Genomic DNA, 24,915 nt, shown 5'->3' with positions numbered 1-24,915 from the left:
CACAGGGAAAGCATAATTGCGGGGGAGGGGGGATCAGCAAGGCTAAACTGAGAGCCCTGCTTGTAACTGCTCTACAGTCAGTTCAGCACTCACCCTTCCTTGCCACAGGTTTTCCCTGCCCCCACTGAGTCTCATGTGTACATCTTTGCACATCTTTGAAAAGTTGTTGCTGCAGCATCTAGGAGTCGGGACTGCCTCTCTCTCCTTGGACGCAGAACAGACTAACCTCATTCCCCCTCCTTCACTCACTCACCATGGCTCCCCACCTGCGTCTCATCTCCTATGTGCAGAGCACAGCGTGCGGCTGATACAATCTCTCTCACCTGCTCCTGAAGTTCTCTCCGTGACCGTACATCACCCGCCAGCCGCTCTCTGCCTGCTCTCCCTGCACATCCTGTGTAATCACGCGACCTGCAGAGAACAGGAAGTGGTGAGAGCGGCCGGTGGGTGATGAAGATGCACGGTCACGGAGAGAGCTTCAGGAGCAGGTGAGAGAGATTGTATCAGCCGCACGCTGCGCTCTGCAAATAGGAGAGGCACAGGAGGGTGGCATGGAAGGAATGAAGTCGGGCCCCCTTCTCCATATCTGCAGACTCCTTACCACATATTGCCATGCCGTGACTGTACTTCTGCCTGGGTGTCACCCCATTACCATGGTGACACCCAGAGCGCTTCGCCCTCTGCACACACCTCTTGGGACGCCACTGCTCAGGCCCTAGCCAACTCCGCGCCTCGCTGCCGCCCCTCTGCTCCGCAATTTGCTCTCAGTTGATGGGGGCGGAGCAGAGCAGCAGGGATTGATTGCCGAAGAGCCGTTTGGGGAGCCGAACAAGCCAGCTCCAGGGAGCCAAGCGGCCAGAAGAGCCAATGCTTAAAGAGCCGGAATTCCCATCACTAGACTTAGTCTCAGTCTCCGGCTCTTTAGAAGCATCGGCTCTTCCTTGCCCTTGGCCGCTTGACTCCTTTTATAAGGAGACATTTCCCCGGACATTTAAAAAAAACGGCTGGACGCTCCGGACAGGTCTGAAAAAGAGGACCTGTCTGGGGAAAAGAGGACGCATGGTCACCCTACCGTTAGCCTCCTGAACTCCCTTAACATTCTACCACCCTCTATCAGCGCCCTACCACCTGCATAGGAGCGCCCTACCACCTGAATAAGAGCGGTAGACTTCAGCAGTGTATTTTTGAAAGATGAATACTGAGCTATATGTATATCTAATGTTGATTGTATATTTGTGTGTGTCTATATTTGAGTATGAGGTATTACTGTCATTCTAACGTTTTCCTGCCTTTCCTTCTATGTACCGCTCCATTGTGCCAAACCCAATTCTGGGCTTGACCCAGTCATGCTTGGCGAAATAAAATGATTTTGATTCTGAAATTGCCGGGTTCCTCTCTACAATGCTCAGCCCCGCCCCTCGGTGTCACAGAGGAGGGGAGGGGTGCTCTGCTCTCTATACACGCAGCAGGAGAGAGGAGGATAGCGGACAGCAGCCAGACCCACAGGAGGTGGTGGGCGGACAGCCAGGGACATCACAGACTTGTCCCTTGCGCCCACAAAGACTGCAGTGAGCTTGTAACAGGGTGACTCTGCCAGAGTATTTACATACCTCCCAACTTTTTGAGATGAGAAAGAGGGACACTTAAGCCACACCCCTTCCACACCCTGATCACGCCCCCATCACACCCCTAGTCACCCATACCATAAAGATTTCATTTAAAAAATGTTGTTTTATAATTTAGACCACACTGGTCCTTTTGTATCCTGGTTCATTTTTATTTATATTAACATTTTAAAATTAATAATATATCAATTTACAGGCTGGGAATATAGTTTAGAGTCAATAAAACACATTTTTAGTAGAGAATAAAAAGAGGGACAAAGTCCTGAAAGAGGGACACATGAGGAGGAAAGAGGGACAGAGGGACAGGGCTCCCAAATAGGGACTGTCCCTCCGAAAGAGGGACAGTTGGGAGATATGGTATTTAGACTACCATGGGTCCACTCAAACAGGTCAGAGTAATGCTGCTTTAAGAGCAAAAGGCATCACCCCTTTAACATGCCCAGCCACAGGAAGCCCCTCCCAGGAATCTACAAAGGGCTCTTCTGCCCTATACTCTGGGCTCAGTACAGCTCGGGTGGATGGAGTGAGAGGAGCAGAGGCAAGTTACTCACTACCCATCTTGAAGCAGTACCCAGTTTGGAAGCGTGCTGGCGGCTTCAGAGCGAAACAGCAAGCATTGGAGTGTAAGACCTCTGCTCTACCAGGCAAACCATCCAGAGAGAAGTTCAGAGCACTGTGGACACAGTGGGGTGGTGTGAGGCCTGGTCTTCTAGAAACTTCTGAGGCCTGATACAGTCTGCTGAGTGAGATGAGACCAGCCTGCAGAAGCTGAACTGCTCAGGAGGACTTTGATGCAGAAATCTTGGAAAGCGCAAGTACCAGAAACTGAATCCACTGAATTCTGTTACACCAGTTTACAGAACTGTCTATTGAAGTTATATGTGCATTTACCTTTGCTTACTACTGCCAGACATGCTGGGACTTGTTGTCCTACTGGACTGTGTTCTGTGATAACACAACCCTTTGCACAGTGCTTCATTTCAGTTGCATATATCTGATGTGTTGCAGTTATACGTTTGTGATTTCCACTGCTAAGAATCCTTACTAAAATAAGATTTGTTTAACTTTCAACTGCTTGTGATCCTTTGGTTCCACTACACACACCTGCTGTTACAAGCTCTGCCCAAGAGGCCCCAGCCTCGTGAGCCTCTGTGTCGACCCGGCCCTGAATGGCGCCACCTGAGGCTGATGCGCTGCTGGTGACAGCTCCCCTGCAGACCCCGATCCACTACCCCCTCCACCCTGTAACCCCCCAACCGCACCCACAACAAATTGGCAATAGTAGTAAGGGGATTGGCCTCACCTGGCTGCACTGGACTGTCGTCCTGGACAGCCGTCGGTCCCGATCCGGCTGCATCAGCTGTCTCCTCATCAGCCAGCGATTCTGTCTCTGATGCCGATCGGTGTCCTGGGCTGGCAATGGACTGTCTGCTGTGGTGCCCTTCCTTATGTTGTCCTGATCGGCGATCCTATCTGGAAGACCCCTGCTGGGCCTTCCTTTGGGTGGACCCCGCAGCCTTCCTTTTTCTTCTGTTTAGAGGAGCTCCCACTCCCCTTGCACTGTGCCTGGGCTGTCACCGCGGCCTGGGAAGGGGCGGCGCCCCTTGCAGAATTGTCCCTGTGCTGGGCCTGCTTGGACCGCTGAGAAGAGTGGGTACCAAGGGCCGCGGTGGATCCGGAAGATGATGCCGGCGGTGCAGGGGCCTCTGCAGCAGATGACGCACCGCCGGATGAGCTCTGCCTCTTCTGTGGATTCTTCCCAGCTGTCCCACTAGCCGCAGAGTTGGTGCACTTGGCCGGGGGAGCCGGAGGGTCTCCCATTTTGTCGCTATGGTCTTGTGTGGGGATCTGGGTGGAGCCGCTAAGGCGGCCTCGACTTCCTCTTGGACCCCCCAGGTTGTCCTGACATGCTCAGAGCCATAGCGGCCAACTGTACTTGTACCCAGGTTGGACCCCTGGCAGTGTTGGTCGAACAGTGTTCGCCACTGTTCGGGTTCTGCAGAACATCACCCTGTTCGGGTGATGTTCGGGTTCGGCCGAACACCTGATGGTGTTCGGCCAAACTGTTCGGCCATATGGCCGAACTAAGAGCGCATGGCCGAACGTTACCCGAACGTTCGGCTAGCGCTGTGATTGGCTGAACGGGTCACGTGTAGTGTTGAGCGAACATCTAGATGTTCGGGTTCGGGCCGAACATGGCCGCGATGTTCGGGTGTTCGAGCCGAACTCTGAACATAATGGAAGTCAATGGGGACCCGAACTTTCGTGCTTTGTAAAGCCTCCTTATATGCTACATACCCCAAATTTACAGGGTATATGCACCTTGGGAGTGGGTACAAGAGGAAAAAAAATTAGCAAATAGAGCGTATAGTTTTTGAGAAAATCGATTTTAAAGTTTCAAAGGGAAAACTGTCTTTTAAATGCGGGAAATGTCTGTTTTCTTTGCACAGGTAACACGCTTTTTGTCGGCATGCAGTCATAAATGTAATACATATAAGAGGTTCCAGGAAAAGGGACCGGTAACGCTAACCCAGCAGCAACACACGTGATGGAACAGGAGGAGGGTGGCGCAGGAGGAGAAGGCCACGCTTTGAGACACAACAACCCAGGCCTTGCATGAGGACAAGAAGCGTGCGGATAGCAATTTGCGTTTTGTCGCCATGCAGTCATAAATGTAATACAGATGAGAGGTTCAATAAACAGGGAGCAGAAACGCTAACCCATCACAGATGTTCATTGTTCATGTTACTTGGTTGGGGTCCGGGAGTGTTGCGTAGTCGTTTCCAATCCAGGATTGATTCATTTTAATTTGAGTCAGACGGTCTGCATTTTCTGTGGAGAGGCGGATACGCCGATCTGTGACAAGGCCTCCGGCAGCACTAAAACAGCGTTCCGACATAACGCTGGCTGCCGGGCAAGCCAGCACCTCTATTGCGTACATTGCCAGTTTGTGCCAGGTGTCTAGCTTCGATACCCAATAGTTGAAGGGTGCAGATGGATTGTTCAACACAGCTATGCCATCTGACATGTAGTCCTTGACCATCTTCTCCAGGCGATCGGTGTTGGAGGTGGATCTGCACGCTTGCTGTTCTGTGTGCTGCTGCATGGGTGTCAGAAAATGTTCCCACTCCAAGGACACTGCCGATACCATTCCCTTTTGGGCACTAGCTGCGGCTTGTGTTGTTTGCTGCCCTCCTGGTCGTCCTGGGTTTGCGGAAGTCAGTCTGTCGGCGAACAACTGGCTAGAGGAGGGGGAGGATGTCAATCTCCTCTTTAAAGTCTCCACAAGGGCCTGCTGGTATTCTTCCATTTTGACCTGTCGGACTCTTTCTTCAAGCAGTTTTGGAACATTGTGTTTGTACCGTGGATCCAGAAGGGTATAAACCCAGTAATTGGTGTTGTCCAGAATACGCACAATGCGTGGGTCGCGTTCAATGCAGTCCTAGGCCGAAGAGGTCATAGCCTAGGGTCACAAAAACCTGTTTATTTGGGCTATTTCAATGGTAGTGATGGTGACGTACATAAATCTCAGCCATGGCCATTAGCAACGTCTGAATTTCACGAAATGTCTCATGCAGGTAGAAGACATATTGTTAGACTTGGATTCCAAAGATGGGGTCCCTACATCTCTGCAAACCAGAGTTACAGGGGTCCAAAATTGGTAAAATCCCCCATAGGCTTTCATTGAGCCTCCTATTTACAGTTCCAAAATCTCACATCTTTTCAAAGGGCAATTGATCAGCAGTGCCAAATTTTCTAGCATTGTAGGGACCCTTAAGGGGGAACATGACTGGTGAGTTTCGGGCCCCTAGGCCAAAGAGGTCATAGCCTAGGGTCACAAAAACCTGTTTATTTGGGTTATTTCAATGGTAGTGATGGTGACGTACATAAATCTCAGCCATGGCCGTTAGCAACGTCTGAATTTCACGAAATGTCTCATGCAGGTAGAAGACATATTGTTAGACTTGGATTCCAAAGATGGGGTCCCTACATCTCTGCAAACCAGAGTTACAGGGGTCCAAAATTGGTAAAATCCCCCATAGACTTTCATTGCCTCCCTATTTCACTTTCCAAAATCTCACATCTTTTCAAAGGGCAATGGCTCAGCAGTACCAAATTTTCTAGCATTGTAGGGACCCTTAGGGGGAACATGACTGGTGAGTTTAGGGCCCCTAGGCCAAAGAGGTCATAGCCTAGGGTCACAAAAACCTGTTTATTTGGGCTATTTCAATGGTAGTGATGGTGACGTACATAAATCTCAGCTATGGCCGTTAGCAACGTTTGAATTTCACGAAATGTCTCATGCAGGTAGAAGACATATTGTTAGACTTGGATTCCAAAGATGGGGTCCCTACATCTCTGCAAACCAGAGTTACAGGGGTCCAAAATTGGTAAAATCCCCCATAGACTTTCATTGCCTCCCTATTTCACTTTCCAAAATCTCACATCTTTTCAAAGGGCAATGGCTCAGCAGTACCAAATTTTCTAGCATTGTAGGGATCCTTAGGGGGAACATGACTGGTGAGTTTCGGGCCCCTAGGCCAAAGAGGTCATAGCCTAGGGTCACAAAAACCTGTTTATTTGGGCTATTTCAATGGTAGTGATGGTGACGTACATAAATCTCAGCTATGGCCGTTAGCAACGTCTGAATTTCACGAAATGTCTCATGCAGGTAGAAGACATATTGTTAGACTTGGATTCCAAAGATGGGGTCCCTACATCTCTGCAAATTAGAGTTACAGGGGTCCAAAATTGGTAAAATCCCCCATAGACTTTCATTGCCTCCCTATTTCACTTTCCAAAATCTCACATCTTTTCAAAGGGCAAAGGCTCAGCAGTACCAAATTTTCTAGCATTGTAGGGACCCTTAGGGGGAACATGACTGGTGAGTTTCGGGCCCCTAGGCCAAAGAGGTCATAGCCTAGGGTCACAAAAACCTGTTTATTTGGGCTATTTCAATGGTAGTGATGGTGACGTACATAAATCTCAGCTATGGCCGTTAGCAACGTCTGAATTTCACGAAATGTCTCATGCAGGTAGAAGACATATTGTTAGACTTGGATTCCAAAGATGGGGTCCCTACATCTCTGCAAACCAGAGTTACAGGGGTCCAAAATTGGTAAAATCCCCCATAGACTTTTATTGCCTCCCTATTTCACTTTCCAAAATCTCACATCTTTTCAAAGGGCAATGGCTCAGCAGTACCAAATTTTCTAGCATTGTAGGGACCCTTAGGGGGATCATGACTGGTGAGTTTTGCCACTGCTGAGCCATTGCCCTTTGAAATGGTGTGAGATTTTGGAACGGTAAATAGTAGGCCCAATGAAAGCCTATGGGGGATTTTGCCAATTTTGGACCCCTATAACTCTGGTTTGCAGAGATGTAGGGACCCCATCTTTGGAATCCAAGTCTAACAATATGTCTTCTACCTGCATGAGACATTTCGTGAAATTCAGACGTTGCTAACGGCCATAGCTGAGATTTATGTACGTCACCATCACTACCATTGAAATAGCCCAAATAAACGGGTTTTTGTGACCCTAGGCTATGACCTCTTTGGCCTAGGGGCCCGAAACTCACCAGTCATGTTCCCCCTAAGGGTCCCTACAATGCTAGAAAATTTGGTACTGCTGAGCCATTGCCCTTTGAAAAGATGTGAGATTTTGGAAAGTGAAATAGGGAGGCAATGAAAGTCTATGGGGGATTTTACCAATTTTGGACCCCTGTAACTCTAGTTTGCAGAGATGTAGGGACCCCATCTTTGGAATCCAAGTCTAACAATATGTCTTCTACCTGCACGAGACATTTCGTGAAATTCAGACGTTGCTAACGGCCATAGCTGAGATTTATGTACGTCACCATCACTACCATTGAAATAGCCCAAATAAACAGGTTTTTGTGACCCTAGGCTATGACCTCTTTGGCCTAGGGGCCCTAAACTCACCAGTCATGTTCCCCCTAAGGGTCCCTACAATGCTAGAAAATTTGGTACTGCTGAGCCATTGCCCTTTGAAAAGATGTGAGATTTTGGAAAGTGAAATAGGGAGGCAATGAAAGTCTATGGGGATTTTACCAATTTTGGACCCCTGTAACTCTGGTTTGCAGAGATGTAGGGACCCCATCTTTGGAATCCAAGTCTAACAATATGTCTTCTAAATGCATGAGACATTTCGTGAAATTCAGACGTTGCTAACGGCCATGGCTGAGATTTATGTACGTCACCATCACTACCATTGAAATAGCCCAAATAAACAGGTTTTTGTGACCCTAGGCTATGACCTCTTCGGCCTAGGACTGCATTGAACGCGACCCACGCATTGTGCGCATTCTGGACAACACCAATTACTGGGTTTATACCCTTCTGGATCCACGGTACAAACACAATGTTCCAAAACTGCTTGACGAAAGAGTCCGACAGGTCAAAATGGAAGAATACCAGCAGGCCCTTGTGGAGACTTTAAAGAGGAGATTGACATCCTCCCCCTCCTCTAGCCAGTTGTACGCCGACAGACTGACTTCCGCAAACCCAGGACGACCAGGAGGGCAGCAAACAACACAAGCCGCAGCTAGTGCCCAAAAGGGAATGGTATCGGCAGTGTCCTTGGAGTGGGAACATTTTCTGACACCCATGCAGCAGCACACAGAACAGCAAGCGTGCAGATCCACCTCCAACACCGATCGCCTGGAGAAGATGGTCAAGGACTACATGTCAGATGGCATAGCTGTGTTGAACAATCCATCTGCACCCTTCAACTATTGGGTATCGAAGCTAGACACCTGGCACAAACTAGCAATGTACGCAATAGAGGTGCTGGCTTGCCCGGCAGCCAGCGTTATGTCGGAACGCTGTTTCAGTGCTGCCGGAGGCATCGTCACAGATCGGCGTATCCGCCTCTCCACAGAAAATGCAGACCGTCTGACTCAAATTAAAATGAATCAATCCTGGATTGGAAACGCCTACGCAACACTCCCGGACCCCAACCAAGTAACATGAACAATGAACATCTGTGATAGGTTAGCGTTTCCAGTCCCTGTTTATTGAACCTCTCATCTGTATTAAATTTATGACTGCATGGCGACAAAACGCAAATTGCTATCCGCACGCTTCTTGTCCTCATGCAAGGCCTGTGTTGTTGTGTCTCAAAGCGTGGCCTTCTCCTCCTGCGCCACCCTCCTCCTGTTCCATCACGTGTGCTGCTGCTGGGTTAGCGTTACCGGTCCCTTTTCCTGGAACCTCTTATATGTATTACATTTATGACTGCATGCCGACAAAAAGCATGTTACCTGTGCAAAGAAAACAGACATTTCCCGCATTTAAAAGACAGTTTTCCCTTTGAAACTTTAAAATCGATTTTCTCAAAAACTATAAGCTGTTTTTGCTAATTTTTTTTTCTTCTTGTACCCACTCCCAAGGTGCACATACCCTGTAAATTTGGGGTATGTAGCATGTAAGGAGGCTTTACAAAGCACAAAAGTTCGGGTCCCCATTGACTTCCATTATGTTCGGAGTTCGGCTCGAACACCCGAACATCGCGGCCATGTTCGGCCTGTTCGGCCCGAACCAGAACATCTAGGTGTTCGCCCAACACTAACCCCTGGTCGCCGCTTCCTCCTGAATCCGAGCCAGCAAATCCTCCAGACCTTCCATATTGGTAAGCAAGCAAGGCACACGTCAGGCTATCAGCTTTCACATCGAGCTTGCTGGAGATCCTAATCCCCGCCCCTCCCTTATAACAACTATCCTTCTCCCCCTGTCTTCCTCACAAAGCCCGGGAAACCCAACTCCTCCTATCCCAAATTTAACCCTGTCAGTTCCAGGTCAGCTACCCTATCATATGGGGGCTCTCCCCACTCCGCTGCACTACAGTTCCAGGCCCTATTCTAACTCCTCCACATTTTTTCCTTGTTCTATCCTTCCTAAACACATTGTGTCCCTCTAAATTTGCTATCCAGTCGTGGCTTTCATCTATCCATGTCTCCTGTTATTCCCACAATATCATAGCCTTTGTTACTAATAGCCTCAGTCAGCTAGCCTGCCCATGAGCCTCTTTCCTGGCCATCCATCCCTCCACTTCACAGTCCACTGACTTCACTCACTATTTGGGCTCAGTCAAGCCGCTGATCCTGTCACCGACTTGGTGCAGCAGGCAGCAGTCAGTCTCACTCTCACCCAAAGCAGGGTCACTGGCCGCGCAGATCAAGCTGCCCATGGGCAGAGTGGTCTTGCACAAATGATACAGTGAGATGTTGACATGAGTGGCGAGCTTGCACCTGTCTGGTGGCTGCTGGCACACAGTCACAGACTTTAGACACTGTGGTGCCGCCTGGCTCAAATATTCAAAGAGTCACTCACTCACCCCTTTTTCTGCAGAATCACGTATTCTGGCTGGGCCTGGCTGACACCATGCCGCCTGCTGCTCTCCGGCGGCCCTGGGTCTCCCCTCCTGCGGCAGCAGCTACTCCTGCTAATCCCTCTTATTGCTTCTTCCCGCTGCTGTGCTGACACTGTGTGTCACAGACACAGTCTCTCTCCATGAACGACAGGAAGCATGGTGGACGTGCATCTCTATGATTAGCACACATCACTTCCTGATATAGCCTGGCACCAACCCTTGGAAGAAGCTCAAACCCACTAGCATCCTTTTTGTAAGCGCTAGTGATTTGAAAAAGCTCTTGCTAATGAAATGCAATGGGGGATTTTTATAAAATCACATCACTCAAGTGGGATCACACCCATAACATTACATTAGCAAGAGCTTTTCAAACCACAAAGCGCTCAGAAAAGTGCTCCTAGGGGGTTCCAGGCCTAAGACTGCTTAATGAAAGATCCAGCCCTGAAGGGCTGGCCTTAGGTTTCTCAATGCCGAGAGCGAAAACCGGATTTTGGTTCCCCCCAACCTCTTTGCTTGCGGGTGCACACCACACACACACACGTGCCTAGATATTTGAATTAAGTATCCATGTGCCTCAAAATTAACTAGTCACATGCAAAGGGGGATTAAGGTTAAATGGGGCCCTAAACAAGTATCCTCTTTAGGCCTACCCTTGATCACCACCTGGCTTTTTTATAGGATTTGAATGGAGGCTAGTGTCAACTAGGCTCCTAGTGTCTCTCCAGCCCTTGCCAACTGCTAAGTAGCCTTGTGGATAATCCGGCTTTGTTCACATGCTTCCAGATAAAAGTTTTATAGTTTCATGCCTCCATATAAAAGTAGATATATGCCACAAGATAATTCATTAAGTATTCACATGCTGCCCAGTAAAAATAAAGTTGTCACAATCATCCAGATTAAATAATTAAGCAGTCACACACCTCCAGATAAAATAATTAAGTAGCCAGTTGCCTCACAATAAACACATTAAATATGCAGGTGCGTCAAGATAAAACAATTAAGTAGCAAAGTCCGCTATGCATACATAAATGAACCATTTCAGCCACGCGGACGTGAGCTTCACGTCCGCAGCGGCAGCAGCTAGAGCCGCAGGGACGCGCTAGTCATGTCCCTGCAGTTTGAGGGGTCTGCAGGCGATTGTGCGGGCAGATGCCCGCGTTCGTGCTGCTGCTGCTAGCAGGGAGGATTGGCTGCAGGGGACAAAAGTCCCCTGTGCCAATCTGAGCTTGTCCGCCAAGAATAAACACTGTTGTTCAAAAACAGTGTTTATTCTGTAAATGGAGCCGCCGTGCCCCCCGCGTCTCCCGCCGTGATTTCCGCCATTTTCCGCCGCCGATCGTTACATTTATGAATGGGAACAATTCATAATCTCTGTGCCTGCAATGTGATTGGAGGCTTCCGATAGAAGCCATACGTCACTTCCCTGGTTACAATGTAATGATACATTTTACCCCAATTGCATTGTATCTCAACAGGAACATCTTGTGGCCAAATAGTAAAACACAGCTACATATAATTAATAAATAATGGGCTAAAAATTAGTGATGGATGTAAAACTGAAAAAATGCACCTTTATTTCCAAATAAAATGTTGTCACCATACATTACATTTGGGGTATAATTTTAACGTTGCAATAACCAGGACAAATGGCCAAATAAAATGTGTGGATTTTAATTATGGTAGCATGAATTATTTTAAAACTGTAATGGCTGAAAACTGAAAAAAAATGCATTTCTTTCAATTTTTTCCTTATTATTCCCATTATAATGCTTTTAGGATAAAATAATTCTTAGCATAATGTATCACCCAAAGAGAGCCTAATTGGTGGCGGGGAAAAAAATAAATATATATATATATATATATATATATATATATATATATATATATATATATATATATACACACACACACATTAGGTAGCAAGATGTGCCCCTAGATATTAGGTAGCCATAGCTGTTCCCCAATTGCTGGCTGGGTTTAGGGTGCTTGCTGGGGGGTTGGTGCAGGGTGGCTAGGGCAGGGTGAAGGGTGGCTGGATCTGGGTGAAGGGTGGCTGGGGCAGGGTGGTTGGGGCAGGGTGAAGGTTGGCTGGGTCTGGGTGAAGGGTGGCTGGGGCAGGGTGAAGGGTGGCTGGGTCTGGGTGCAGGGTGGCTGGGTCTGGGTGCAGGGTGGCTGAGTTCATAACGAAAATGTGGGCAGAGACAAATACAAATTTCACTGGGAAAAAGTAAACTGCAGCCATTCTTACACTGTTAAGAGTAAAGTTTTCAAACTTTGCACCGTTGGTCACTGGGTGACTGGGATTAATATTCAGAAAAGTGTGTGGAGTCTACAAAAGCCAATCAAAATTCCCCTATTGATTTGGGTGAAGGGTGGCTAGGGCAGAGTGGCTGGTGCAGGGTGAAGGGTGGCTGGGTGAAGGGTGGCTGGGTCTGGGTGCAGGGTGGCTGGTGCAGGGTGAAGGGTGGCTGAGGCAGGGTGGCTGGGTCTGGGTGAAGGGTGGCTGGGTCTGGGTGCAGGGTGAATGGTGACTGGGTCTGGGTGCAGGGTGGCTGGGGCAGGAAGCAGGGTTGCTGGGGCAGGGTGAAGGATGGCTGGGTCTGATTGCAGGGTGGCTGAGGCAGGGGGCTGAGGCAGGGTTAATGATGACTGGGTCTGGGTGCAGGCTGTGTGCCATTACAGACCTGTATCCCGGTGCTTCTGCCTTAGCCACGTCTCTGCTAGCGTCATGGTAACAGACCAACTAGTCAGATCAAGCTACATGGTGCGAACTCCAAATGCAGGAAGTGACGTCACCTCTGCATTTGGAGTATAGCGGGCGGTGAGTAGCTTGAGCGCCCTCTCTGTTGCACTGATCTGACTAGGTGGTCTGTTACCATGATGCTGGCGGAGACGCGGCTAAGACAGCAGGGAGGGGGGGGGGGCAGCCGCAGCATCAGTAGGGGAGGCAGACAGCACAGCAGTGGCATGGTGGCATGCACCCCTCTACTGCTCGTACGCCCCTGGAAGCCGGCGCCCTGAGCGACCACACCGGTCGCTCAGGTCAAAGGCTGGTTATACCTGCTGACTGTGTGTGTTTGGATGATATTGACCCAAGTGCATTACAGGACTTTTTTTTTTATTATTTGGTGCATTATTAAATTGCTTTTGACTTAAATATTAAAAACCCTTTTGTGAATGTTAATGTTTATTTTCTAGTATCTGAGTATTGTCAGGATCCTCTTGTTGTAGATTAGATTGTATATTGTAACATGCAGACATCTTTCATGATCCAAGTGGTTCCAGACTCACCTCTGCTTAATTATAGTGTCCTCACTTGCAAATCGATATAGGCCTATCAAATGAGAAAAGTTACATTGTTATTGTGAATAAAAAATACAAGCAACAATAAATATAGTGTAGATAGATATATATATATATATATATATATATATATATATATATATATATATATATATATATACACAGTGGGATGCGAAAGTTTGGGCAACCTTGTTAATCGTCATGATTTTCCTGTATAAATCTTTAGTTGTTACAATAAAAAATGTCAGTTAAAAATATAATATAGGAGACGCACACAGTGATATTTGAGTAGTGAAATTAAGTTTATTGGATTTACAGAAAGAGTGCAATAATTGCTTATACAAAATTAGCGTTGGGCTTTTGAAACGGCTGTCAGGCCACCATGTTTTGTATGCTTTATCTGTCTGGTGGGATGAAATAAAGGTGGTTTGCATTGCAGATCATCTGGTGCTGGATTATTTTTCTTCTTCACATGTGTCAAGATTGTATCTGATCCGGAGGCACAGTGAGTAACCGCCGATCCCCTCCAGTAAGGTCTGCCTTACATCTTGTGCCGATCTATCCTGCTCTTACTATTTGGATTAAACATAATTAGGCAGGTGCATACATTTGGGCACCAAAAAAAAAAAAAAAAAAAAGAAATGAATTCAATATTTAGTAGATCCTCCTTTTGCAGAAATTACAGCTTCTAAACGCTTCCTGTAGGTTCCAATGAGAGTCTGGATTCTGGTTGAAGGTATTTCGTTGGACCATTCCTCTTTACAAAACATCTCTAGTTCATTCAGGTTTAATGGCTTCCGAGCATGGACAGCTCTCTTTAACTCACACCACAGATTTTCACTTCTATTCAGGTCTGGGGACTGAGATGGCCATTTCAGAACGTTGTACTTCTTCCTCTGCATGAATGCCTTAGGGGATTTTGAGCAGTGTTTAGGGTCGTTGTCTTGTTGAAAGATCCAGCCCTGGCACAGCTTCTGCTTTGTCACTGATTCCTGGACATTGGTCTCCAGAATCTACTGATACTGAGTGGAATCCATACTTCCCTCAACTTTGACAAGATTCCCAGTCCCTGCACTGGCCACACAGCCGCACAGCATGATGGAACCACCACCATATTTTACTGTATTTAGCAGGTGTGTTTCTTGGAATGCTGTGTTATTTTTCCTCCATGCATAATGCCCATTGTTATGCACAAATAACTCATCAATCCAAAGCACCTTATTCCAAATTTTAGCTGGCTTGTCCAAATGTGCTTTAGCATACCTCAAGTGGCTCTGTGCTGTGGGCTTCATCTGCATCACTCTCGCATACAGCATCTCCTTGTGTAATGTGCGCCGAATGGTTGAACAATGCACAGTGACTCCATCTGCAGCAAGATGATGTTGTACACATCAAAAGTCAGCGCAGGTTTAAAAAGTCATTGTATGTAGGGAATGATAAATTCTTCACCACAATACATCAAATGCTCAGAGGTAGGTATCCGCCAAACATCAAAACAAGGAAAGGCTTACCAGCTCCCAACAACCCACATTATAAGATTGTAAAATGGCTCAGGTCACAGATAACGTCCAGGGAACATCAGACGTTGTGAAGATCCAGTGGACATCCGTATGGAGGTAAAGCTGACTTTTAATGTATGCCTGACTTCTGAACTTTTGGACATTGTTCTTCTCGGCGGCGGTTCTATTGTTTCTTGGAGCCGATATATTTGCTATTATATATAAGATGATATTGTAGGTCTTTGGTGCTGGTCTGTGGGTTGACTCTGACTGTTCTCACCATTCGTCGCTTCTGTCTATCCAAGATTTTTCTTGGTCTGCCACTTCGAGCCTTAACTTGAACTGAGCCTGTGGTCTTCCATTTCCTCAATATGTTGCTGACTGTGGAAACAGACAGCTGAATTCTCTGAGACAGCATTCTGTATCCTTCCCCTAAGCCATGATGGTGAACAATCTTTGTCTTCAGGTCATTTGAGAGTTGTTTTGAGGCCTCAATGTTGCTACTCTTCAGAGAAAATTAAGGGACGAGGGAAACTTACAATTGTCCCCAATAAATACTCTTTCTCATAACTCGATTCACCTGTGTATGTAGGTCAGGAGTCACTGAGCTTACCAAGCCAACCTGAGTTCCAATAATTAGTTCTAAAGGTTTTGGAATCAATAAAATGACAACAGTGCCCAAATGTATGCACCTGCCTAATTGTACTTAAACAATTATTGTCAGTGGCGTAGCTACAAACCTCAGGGCCCCGATGTGGAATATGGACCTGCCCCCCCCCCCCCCCTACATTAAATAGCCAGTTATAGGTACCTAGGGTATAGGTAGCCAGGTATAGGTGTTCCAGTATAGGTAACCCAGGAATAGGTGCTCCGAGTATAGGTAGCCAGGTAGGGATTAGATTGTGAGCTCCTCTGAGGGACAGTTAGTGACAAGACAATATACTCTGTACAGTGCTGAGGAAGATGTTGGCATTATATAATTGCTAAATAATAATAATAGGTGCTCCCAGTACAGATAGCCAGGAATAGGTGCCCCAGTATAGGTAGTCAGGAATAGAGACAGGGACACGGAGAGAGACAGGGACACAGGAGAGACACAGGGAAAGAGACAGGGACACAGGGAGAGAGACAGGGACCAGGGAGAGACAGGGACAGAGGGAGAGAGACAGCCACAGGGAGAGAGACAGGGACACAGGGAGAGAGACAGCCACAGAGAGAGAGACAGGGACACAGGGAGAGAGACAGCCACAGAGAGAGAGACAGGGACTCAGGAAGAGAGACAGCCACAGGGCGAGACACAGGGAAACTGTGAGAGAGACCGGGACACAGGGAGAGACACAGGGACACAAGGAGAGAGACAGCCACAGAGAGAGACATAGGGACACTGGGAGAGAGACAGCCAGGGAGAGAGACAGGGACACAGGGAGAGAGACAGCCACAGGGAGAGACACCGGGAAACCGGGAGAGAGACCAGGACACAGGGAGAGAGACGAGGACACAAGGGGAGAGACAGCCACAGGGAGAGACACAGGGACACAGGTAGGGAGACAGCCACAGGGAGAGAGAAAGGGACGCAGGGAGAGAGACAGCCACAGGGAGAGACACAGGGAAACCGGGAGAGAGACCGGGACACAAGGAGAGAGACGAGGACACTAGGAGAGAGACAGCCAAAGGGAGAGACACAGGGACACAGGTAGGGAGACAGCCACAGGGAGAGAGAAAGGGACACGGGGGGGCAACAGCCATTGGGAGAGATAGGGACACGGGGGGAGGGGGGAGACAGCCATAGGGAGAGACAGGGACACAGGGGGGGAAGACAGCTATAGGGAGAGACGGGGACACAGGGGGGGGGGGAAGAGAGCCATAGGGAGAGAGAGGGACACAGGGGGGGAGACAGCCATAGGTAGAGACAGGGACACAGGGGGGGAAGACAGCCATAGGGAGAGACAGGGACACAGGGGGGGGGGGGGGGGGAATACAGCTAGTGTTGGGCGAACATCTAGATGTTCGGGTTCGGGCCGAACAGGCCGAACATGGCCGCGATGTTCGGGTGTTCGACCCGAACTCCGAACATAATGGAAGTCAATGGGGACCCGAACTTTTGTGCTTTGTAAAGCCTCCTTACATGCTACATACCCCAAATTTACAGGGTATGTGCACCTTGGGAGTACAAGAGGAAAAATTTTTTAGCAAAAAGAGCTTATAGTTTTTGAGAAAATCGATTTTAAAGTTTCAAAGGGAAAACTGTCTTTTAAATGCGGGAAATGTCTGTTTTCTTTGCACAGGTAACATGCTTTTTGTCGGCATGCAGTCATAAATGTAATACATATAAGAGGTTCCAGGAAAAGGGACCGGTAACGCTAACCCAGCAGCAGCACACGTGATGGAACAAGAGGAGGGTGGCGCAGGAGGAGAAGGCCACGCTTTGAGACACAACAACCCAGGCCTTGCATGAGGACAAGAAGCGTGCGGATAGCAATTTGCATTTTGTCGCCATGCAGTCATAAATGTAATACAGATGAGAGGTTCAATAAACAGGGACCGGAAACGCTAACCCATCACAGATGTTCATTGTTCATGTTACTTGGTTGGGGTCCGGGAGTGTTGCGTAGTCGTTTCCAATCCAGGATTGATTCATTTTAATTTGAGTCAGACGGTCTGCATTTTCTGTGGAGAGGCGGATACGCCGCCGATCTGTGACGATGCCTCCGGCAGCACTGAAACAGCGTTCCGACATAACGCTGGCTGCCGGGCAAGCCAGCACCTCTATTGCGTACATTGCCAGTTTGTGCCAGGTGTCTAGCTTCGATACCCAATAGTTGAAGGGTGCAGATGGATTGTTCAACACAGCTACGCCATCTGACATGTAGTCCTTGACCATCTTCTCCAGGCGATCGGTGTTGGAGGTGGATCTGCACGCTTGCTGTTCTGTGTGCTGCTGCATGGGTGTCAGAAAATTTTCCCACTCCAAGGACACAGCCGATACCATTCCCTTTTGGGCACTAGCTGCGGCTTGTGTTGTTTGCTGCCCTCCTGGTCGTCCTGGGTTTGTGGAAGTCAGTCTGTCGGCGTACAACTGGCTAGAGGAGGGGGAGGATGTCAATCTCCTCTCTAAAGTCTCCACAAGGGCCTGCTGGTATTCTTCCATTTTGACCTGTCTGGCTCTTTCTTCAAGCAGTTTTGGAACATTGTGTTTGTACCGTGGATCCAGAAGGGTATAAACCCAGTAATTGGTGTTGTCCAGAATGCGCACAATGCGTGGGTCGCGTTCAATGCAGTCCTAGGCCGAAGAGGTCATAGCCTAGGGTCACAAAACCTGTTTATTGGGCAATTTCAATGGTGGCGAGTCTGACGTACATAAATCGCAGCAATGGCCGTTAGCAACGTCTGAATCTCACGAAATGTCTCATGCAGGTAGAAGACATATTGTTAGACTTGGGCTCCAAAGATGGGTTCCCTACATCTCTGCAAACCAGAGTTACAGGGCTCCAAATTTGGTAAAATCCCCCATAGGCTTTCATTGGGCCTCCTATTTACAGTTCCAAAATCTCACATCTTTTCAAAGGGCAATTACTCAGCAGTGGCAAATTTTCTAGCATTGTAGGGACCCTTAGGGGGAACATGACTGGTGAGTTTCGGGCCCCTAGGCCGAAGAGGTCATAGCCTAGGGTCACAAAAACCTGTTTATTGGGGCTATTTCAATGGTAGTGATGGTGCCGTACATAAATCGCAGCAATGGCCGTTAGCAACGTCTGAATCTCACGAAATGTCTCATGCAGGTAGAAGACATATTGTTAGACTTGGATTCCAAAGATGGGGTCCCTACATCTCTGCAAACCAGAGTTACAGGGGTCCAAAATTGGTAAAATCCCCCATAGGATTTCATTGGCTCCCTATTTCACTTTCCAAAATCTCACATCTTTTCAAAGGGCAATGGCTCAGCAGTACCAAATTTTCTAGCATTGTAGGGACCCTTAGGGGGAACATGACTGGTGAGTTTCGGGCCCCTAGGCCGAAGAGGTCATAGCCTAGGGTCACAAAAACCTGTTTATTGGGGCTATTTCAATGGTAGTGATGGTGACGTACATAAATCGCAGCAATGGCCGTTAGCAAAGTCTGAATCTCACGAAATGTCTCATGCAGGTAGAAGACATATTGTTAGACTTGGATTCCAAAGATGGGGTCCCTACATCTCTGCAAACCAGAGTTACAGGGGTCCAAAATTGGTAAAATCCCCCATAGGATTTCATTGGCTCCCTATTTCACTTTCCAAAATCTCACATCTTTTCAAAGGGCAATGGCTCAGCAGTACCAAATTTTCTAGCATTGTAGGGACCCTTAGGGGGAACATGACTGGTGAGTTTCGGGCCCCTAGGCCGAAGAGGTCATAGCCTAGGGTCACAAAAACCTGTTTATTGGGGCTATTTCAATGGTAGTGATGGTGACGTACATAAATCGCAGCAATGGCCGTTAGCAAAGTCTGAATCTCACGAAATGTCTCATGCAGGTAGAAGACATATTGTTAGACTTGGATTCCAAAGATGGGGTCCCTACATCTCTGCAATCCAGAGTTACAGGGGTCCAAAATTGGTAAAATCCCCCATAGGCTTTCATTGGGCCTCCTATTTACAGTTCCAAAATCTCACATCTTTTCAAAGGGCAATTACTCAGCAGTGGCAAATTTTCTAGCATTGTAGGGACCCTTAGGGGGAACATGACTGGTGAGTTTCGGGCCCCTAGGCCGAAGAGATCATAGCCTAGGGTCACAAAAACCTGTTTATTGGGGCTATTTCAATGGTAGTGATGGTGACGTACATAAATCGCAGCAATGGCCGTTAGCAAAGTCTGAATCTCACGAAATGTCTCATGCAGGTAGAAGACATATTGTTAGACTTGGATTCCAAAGATGGGGTCCCTACATCTCTGCAAACCAGAGTTACAGGGGTCCAAAATTGGTAAAATCCCCCATAGGATTTCATTGGCTCCCTATTTCACTTTCCAAAATCTCACATCTTTTCAAAGGGCAATGGCTCAGCAGTACCAAATTTTCTAGCATTGTAGGGACCCTTAGGGGGAACATGACTGGTGAGTTTCGGGCCCCTAGGCCGAAGAGGTCATAGCCTAGGGTCACAAAAACCTGTTTATTGGGGCTATTTCAATGGTAGTGATGGTGACGTACATAAATCGCAGCAATGGCCGTTAGCAAAGTCTGAATCTCACGAAATGTCTCATGCAGGTAGAAGACATATTGTTAGACTTGGATTCCAAAGATGGGGTCCCTACATCTCTGCAAACCAGTGTTACAGGGGTCCAAAATTGGTAAAATCCCCCATAGGATTTCATTGGCTCCCTATTTCACTTTCCAAAATCTCACATCTTTTCAAAGGGCAATGGCTCAGCAGTACCAAATTTTCTAGCATTGTAGGGACCCTTAGGGGGAACATGACTGGTGAGTTTCGGGCCCCTAGGCCGAAGAGGTCATAGCCTAGGGTCACAAAAACCTGTTTATTTGGGCTATTTCAATGGTAGTGATGGTGGCGTACATAAATCTCAGCCATGGCCGTTAGCAACGTCTGAATCTCACAAAATGTCTCATGCAGGTAGAAGACATATTGTTAGACTTAGATTCCAAAGATGGGGTCCCTACATCTCTGCAAACCAGAGTTACAGGGGTCCAAAATTGGTAAAATCCCCCATAGGCTTTCATTGGGCCTCCTATTTACCGTTCCAAAATCTCACACCATTTCAAAGGGCAATGGCTCAGCAGTGGCAAAACTCACCAGTCATGATCCCCCTAAGGGTCCCTACAATGCTAGAAAATTTGGTACTGCTGAGCCATTGCCCTTTGAAAAGATGTGAGATTTTGGAAAGTGAAATAGGGAGCCAATGAAAGCCTATGGGGGATTTTACCAATTTTGGACCCCTGTAACTCTGGTTTGCAGAGATGTAGGGACCCCATCTTTGGAATCCAAGTCTAACAATATGTCTTCTACCTGCATGAGACATTTCGTGAGATTCAGACTTTGCTAACGGCCATTGCTGCGATTTATGTACGTCACCATCACTACCATTGAAATAGCCCCAATAAACAGGTTTTTGTGACCCTAGGCTATGACCTCTTCGGCCTAGGGGCCCGAAACTCACCAGTCATGTTCCCCCTAAGGGTCCCTACAATGCTAGAAAATTTGGTACTGCTGAGCCATTGCCCTTTGAAAAGATGTGAGATTTTGGAAAGTGAAATAGGGAGCCAATGAAATCCTATGGCGGATTTTACCAATTTTGGACCCCTGTAACTCTGGTTTGCAGAGATGTAGGGACCCCATCTTTGGAATCCAAGTCTAACAATATGTCTTCTACCTGCATGAGACATTTCGTGAGATTCAGACTTTGCTAACGGCCATTGCTGCGATTTATGTACGTCACCATCACTACCATTGAAATAGCCCCAATAAACAGGTTTTTGTGACCCTAGGCTATGACCTCTTCGGCCTAGGGGCCCGAAACTCACCAGTCATGTTCCCCCTAAGGGTCCCTACAATGCTAGAAAATTTGGTACTGCTGAGCCATTGCCCTTTGAAAAGATGTGAGATTTTGGAAAGTGAAATAGGGAGCCAATGAAATCCTATGGGGGATTTTACCAATTTTGGACCCCTGTAACTCTGGTTTGCAGAGATGTAGGGACCCCATCTTTGGAATCCAAGTCTAACAATATGTCTTCTACCTGCATGAGACATTTTGTGAGATTCAGACTTTGCTAACGGCCATTGCTGCGATTTATGTACGTCACCATCACTACCATTGAAATAGCCCCAATAAACAGGTTTTTGTGACCCTAGGCTATGACCTCTTCGGCCTAGGGGCCCGAAACTCACCAGTCATGTTCCCCCTAAGGGTCCCTACAATGCTAGAAAATTTGCCACTGCTGAGTAATTGCCCTTTGAAAAGATGTGAGATTTTGGAACTGTAAATAGGAGGCCCAATGAAAGCCTATGGGGGATTTTACCAAATTTGGAGCCCTGTAACTCTGGTTTGCAGAGATGTAGGGAACCCATCTTTGGAGCCCAAGTCTAACAATATGTTTTCTACCTGCATGAGACATTTCGTGAGATTCAGACGTTGCTAACGGCCATTGCTGCGATTTATGTACGTCAGACTCGCCACCATTGAAATTGCCCAATAAACAGGTTTTGTGACCCTAGGCTATGACCTCTTCGGCCTAGGACTGCATTGAACGCGACCCACGCATTGTGCGCATTCTGGACAACACCAATTACTGGGTTTATACCCTTCTGGATCCACGGTACAAACACAATGTTCCAAAACTGCTTGAAGAAAGAGCCAGACAGGTCAAAATGGAAGAATACCAGCAGGCCCTTGTGGAGACTTTAGAGAGGAGATTGACATCCTCCCCCTCCTCTAGCCAGTTGTACGCCGACAGACTGACTTCCGCAAACCCAGGACGACCAGGAGGGCAGCAAACAACACAAGCCGCAGCTAGTGCCCAAAAGGGAATGGTATCGGCAGTGTCCTTGGAGTGGGAAAATTTTCTGACACCCATGCAGCAGCACACAGAACAGCAAGCGTGCAGATCCACCTCCAACACCGATCGCCTGGAGAAGATGGTCAAGGACTACATGTCAGATGGCGTAGCTGTGTTGAACAATCCATCTGCACCCTTCAACTATTGGGTATCGAAGCTAGACACCTGGCACAAACTGGCAATGTACGCAATAGAGGTGCTGGCTTGCCCGGCAGCCAGCGTTATGTCGGAACGCTGTTTCAGTGCTGCCGGAGGCATCGTCACAGATCGGCGGCGTATCCGCCTCTCCACAGAAAATGCAGACCGTCTGACTCAAATTAAAATGAATCAATCCTGGATTGGAAACGACTACGCAACACTCCCGGACCCCAACCAAGTAACATGAACAATGAACATCTGTGATGGGTTAGCGTTTCCGGTCCCTGTTTATTGAACCTCTCATCTGTATTACATTTATGACTGCATGGCGACAAAATGCAAATTGCTATCCGCACGCTTCTTGTCCTCATGCAAGGCCTGGGTTGTTGTGTCTCAAAGCGTGGCCTTCTCCTCCTGCGCCACCCTCCTCTTGTTCCATCACGTGTGCTGCTGCTGGGTTAGCGTTACCGGTCCCTTTTCCTGGAACCTCTTATATGTATTACATTTATGACTGCATGCCGACAAAAAGCATGTTACCTGTGCAAAGAAAACAGACATTTCCCGCATTTAAAAGACAGTTTTCCCTTTGAAACTTTAAAATCGATTTTCTCAAAAACTATAAGCTCTTTTTGCTAAATTTTCATTGGGCCTCCTATTTACCGTTCCAAAATCTCACACCATTTCAAAGGGCAATGGCTCAGCAGTGGCAAAACTCACCAGTCATGATCCCCCTAAGGGTCCCTACAATGCTAGAAAATTTGGTACTGCTGAGCCATTGCCCTTTGAAAAGATGTGAGATTTTGGAAAGTGAAATAGGGAGCCAATGAAAGCCTATGGGGGATTTTACCAATTTTGGACCCCTGTAACTCTGGTTTGCAGAGATGTAGGGACCCCATCTTTGGAATCCAAGTCTAACAATATGTCTTCTACCTGCATGAGACATTTCGTGAGATTCAGACTTTGCTAACGGCCATTGCTGCGATTTATGTACGTCACCATCACTACCATTGAAATAGCCCCAATAAACAGGTTTTTGTGACCCTAGGCTATGACCTCTTCGGCCTAGGGGCCCGAAACTCACCAGTCATGTTCCCCCTAAGGGTCCCTACAATGCTAGAAAATTTGGTACTGCTGAGCCATTGCCCTTTGAAAAGATGTGAGATTTTGGAAAGTGAAATAGGGAGCCAATGAAATCCTATGGGGGATTTTACCAATTTTGGACCCCTGTAACTCTGGTTTGCAGAGATGTAGGGACCCCATCTTTGGAATCCAAGTCTAACAATATGTCTTCTACCTGCATGAGACATTTCGTGAGATTCAGACTTTGCTAACGGCCATTGCTGCGATTTATGTACGTCACCATCACTACCATTGAAATAGCCCCAATAAACAGGTTTTTGTGACCCTAGGCTATGACCTCTTCGGCCTAGGGGCCCGAAACTCACCAGTCATGTTCCCCCTAAGGGTCCCTACAATGCTAGAAAATTTGGTACTGCTGAGCCATTGCCCTTTGAAAAGATGTGAGATTTTGGAAAGTGAAATAGGGAGCCAATGAAATCCTATGGGGGATTTTACCAATTTTGGACCCCTGTAACTCTGGTTTGCAGAGATGTAGGGACCCCATCTTTGGAATCCAAGTCTAACAATATGTCTTCTACCTGCATGAGACATTTTGTGAGATTCAGACTTTGCTAACGGCCATTGCTGCGATTTATGTACGTCACCATCACTACCATTGAAATAGCCCCAATAAACAGGTTTTTGTGACCCTAGGCTATGACCTCTTCGGCCTAGGGGCCCGAAACTCACCAGTCATGTTCCCCCTAAGGGTCCCTACAATGCTAGAAAATTTGCCACTGCTGAGTAATTGCCCTTTGAAAAGATGTGAGATTTTGGAACTGTAAATAGGAGGCCCAATGAAAGCCTATGGGGGATTTTACCAAATTTGGAGCCCTGTAACTCTGGTTTGCAGAGATGTAGGGAACCCATCTTTGGAGCCCAAGTCTAACAATATGTTTTCTACCTGCATGAGACATTTCGTGAGATTCAGACGTTGCTAACGGCCATTGCTGCGATTTATGTACGTCAGACTCGCCACCATTGAAATTGCCCAATAAACAGGTTTTGTGACCCTAGGCTATGACCTCTTCGGCCTAGGACTGCATTGAACGCGACCCACGCATTGTGCGCATTCTGGACAACACCAATTACTGGGTTTATACCCTTCTGGATCCACGGTACAAACACAATGTTCCAAAACTGCTTGAAGAAAGAGCCAGACAGGTCAAAATGGAAGAATACCAGCAGGCCCTTGTGGAGACTTTAGAGAGGAGATTGACATCCTCCCCCTCCTCTAGCCAGTTGTACGCCGACAGACTGACTTCCGCAAACCCAGGACGACCAGGAGGGCAGCAAAC

General features: G+C 47.5%; 1 protein-coding gene across 2 annotated transcripts in view; it reads right to left on the bottom strand.

Moving 5' to 3' along the window:
* ROBO4 (roundabout guidance receptor 4) overlaps positions 1 to 24,915 on the bottom strand; it is a 1,158,575-nt gene that overhangs the window by 559,471 nt on the left and 574,189 nt on the right. For both annotated transcript variants that reach the window (XM_068240264.1, XM_068240265.1), the window contains exon 10: positions 13,310 to 13,352. In XM_068240264.1, the coding sequence (XP_068096365.1) occupies positions 13,310 to 13,352 (43 nt within the window). The remainder of the gene's footprint in view (positions 1 to 13,309; positions 13,353 to 24,915) is intronic.

Source organism: Hyperolius riggenbachi, chromosome 6 (assembly GCF_040937935.1).
Source record: "Hyperolius riggenbachi isolate aHypRig1 chromosome 6, aHypRig1.pri, whole genome shotgun sequence".
In the NCBI taxonomy this organism is placed as follows: domain Eukaryota; kingdom Metazoa; phylum Chordata; class Amphibia; order Anura; family Hyperoliidae; genus Hyperolius; species Hyperolius riggenbachi.
This window is presented reverse-complemented; position numbering and strand designations above follow the sequence as displayed.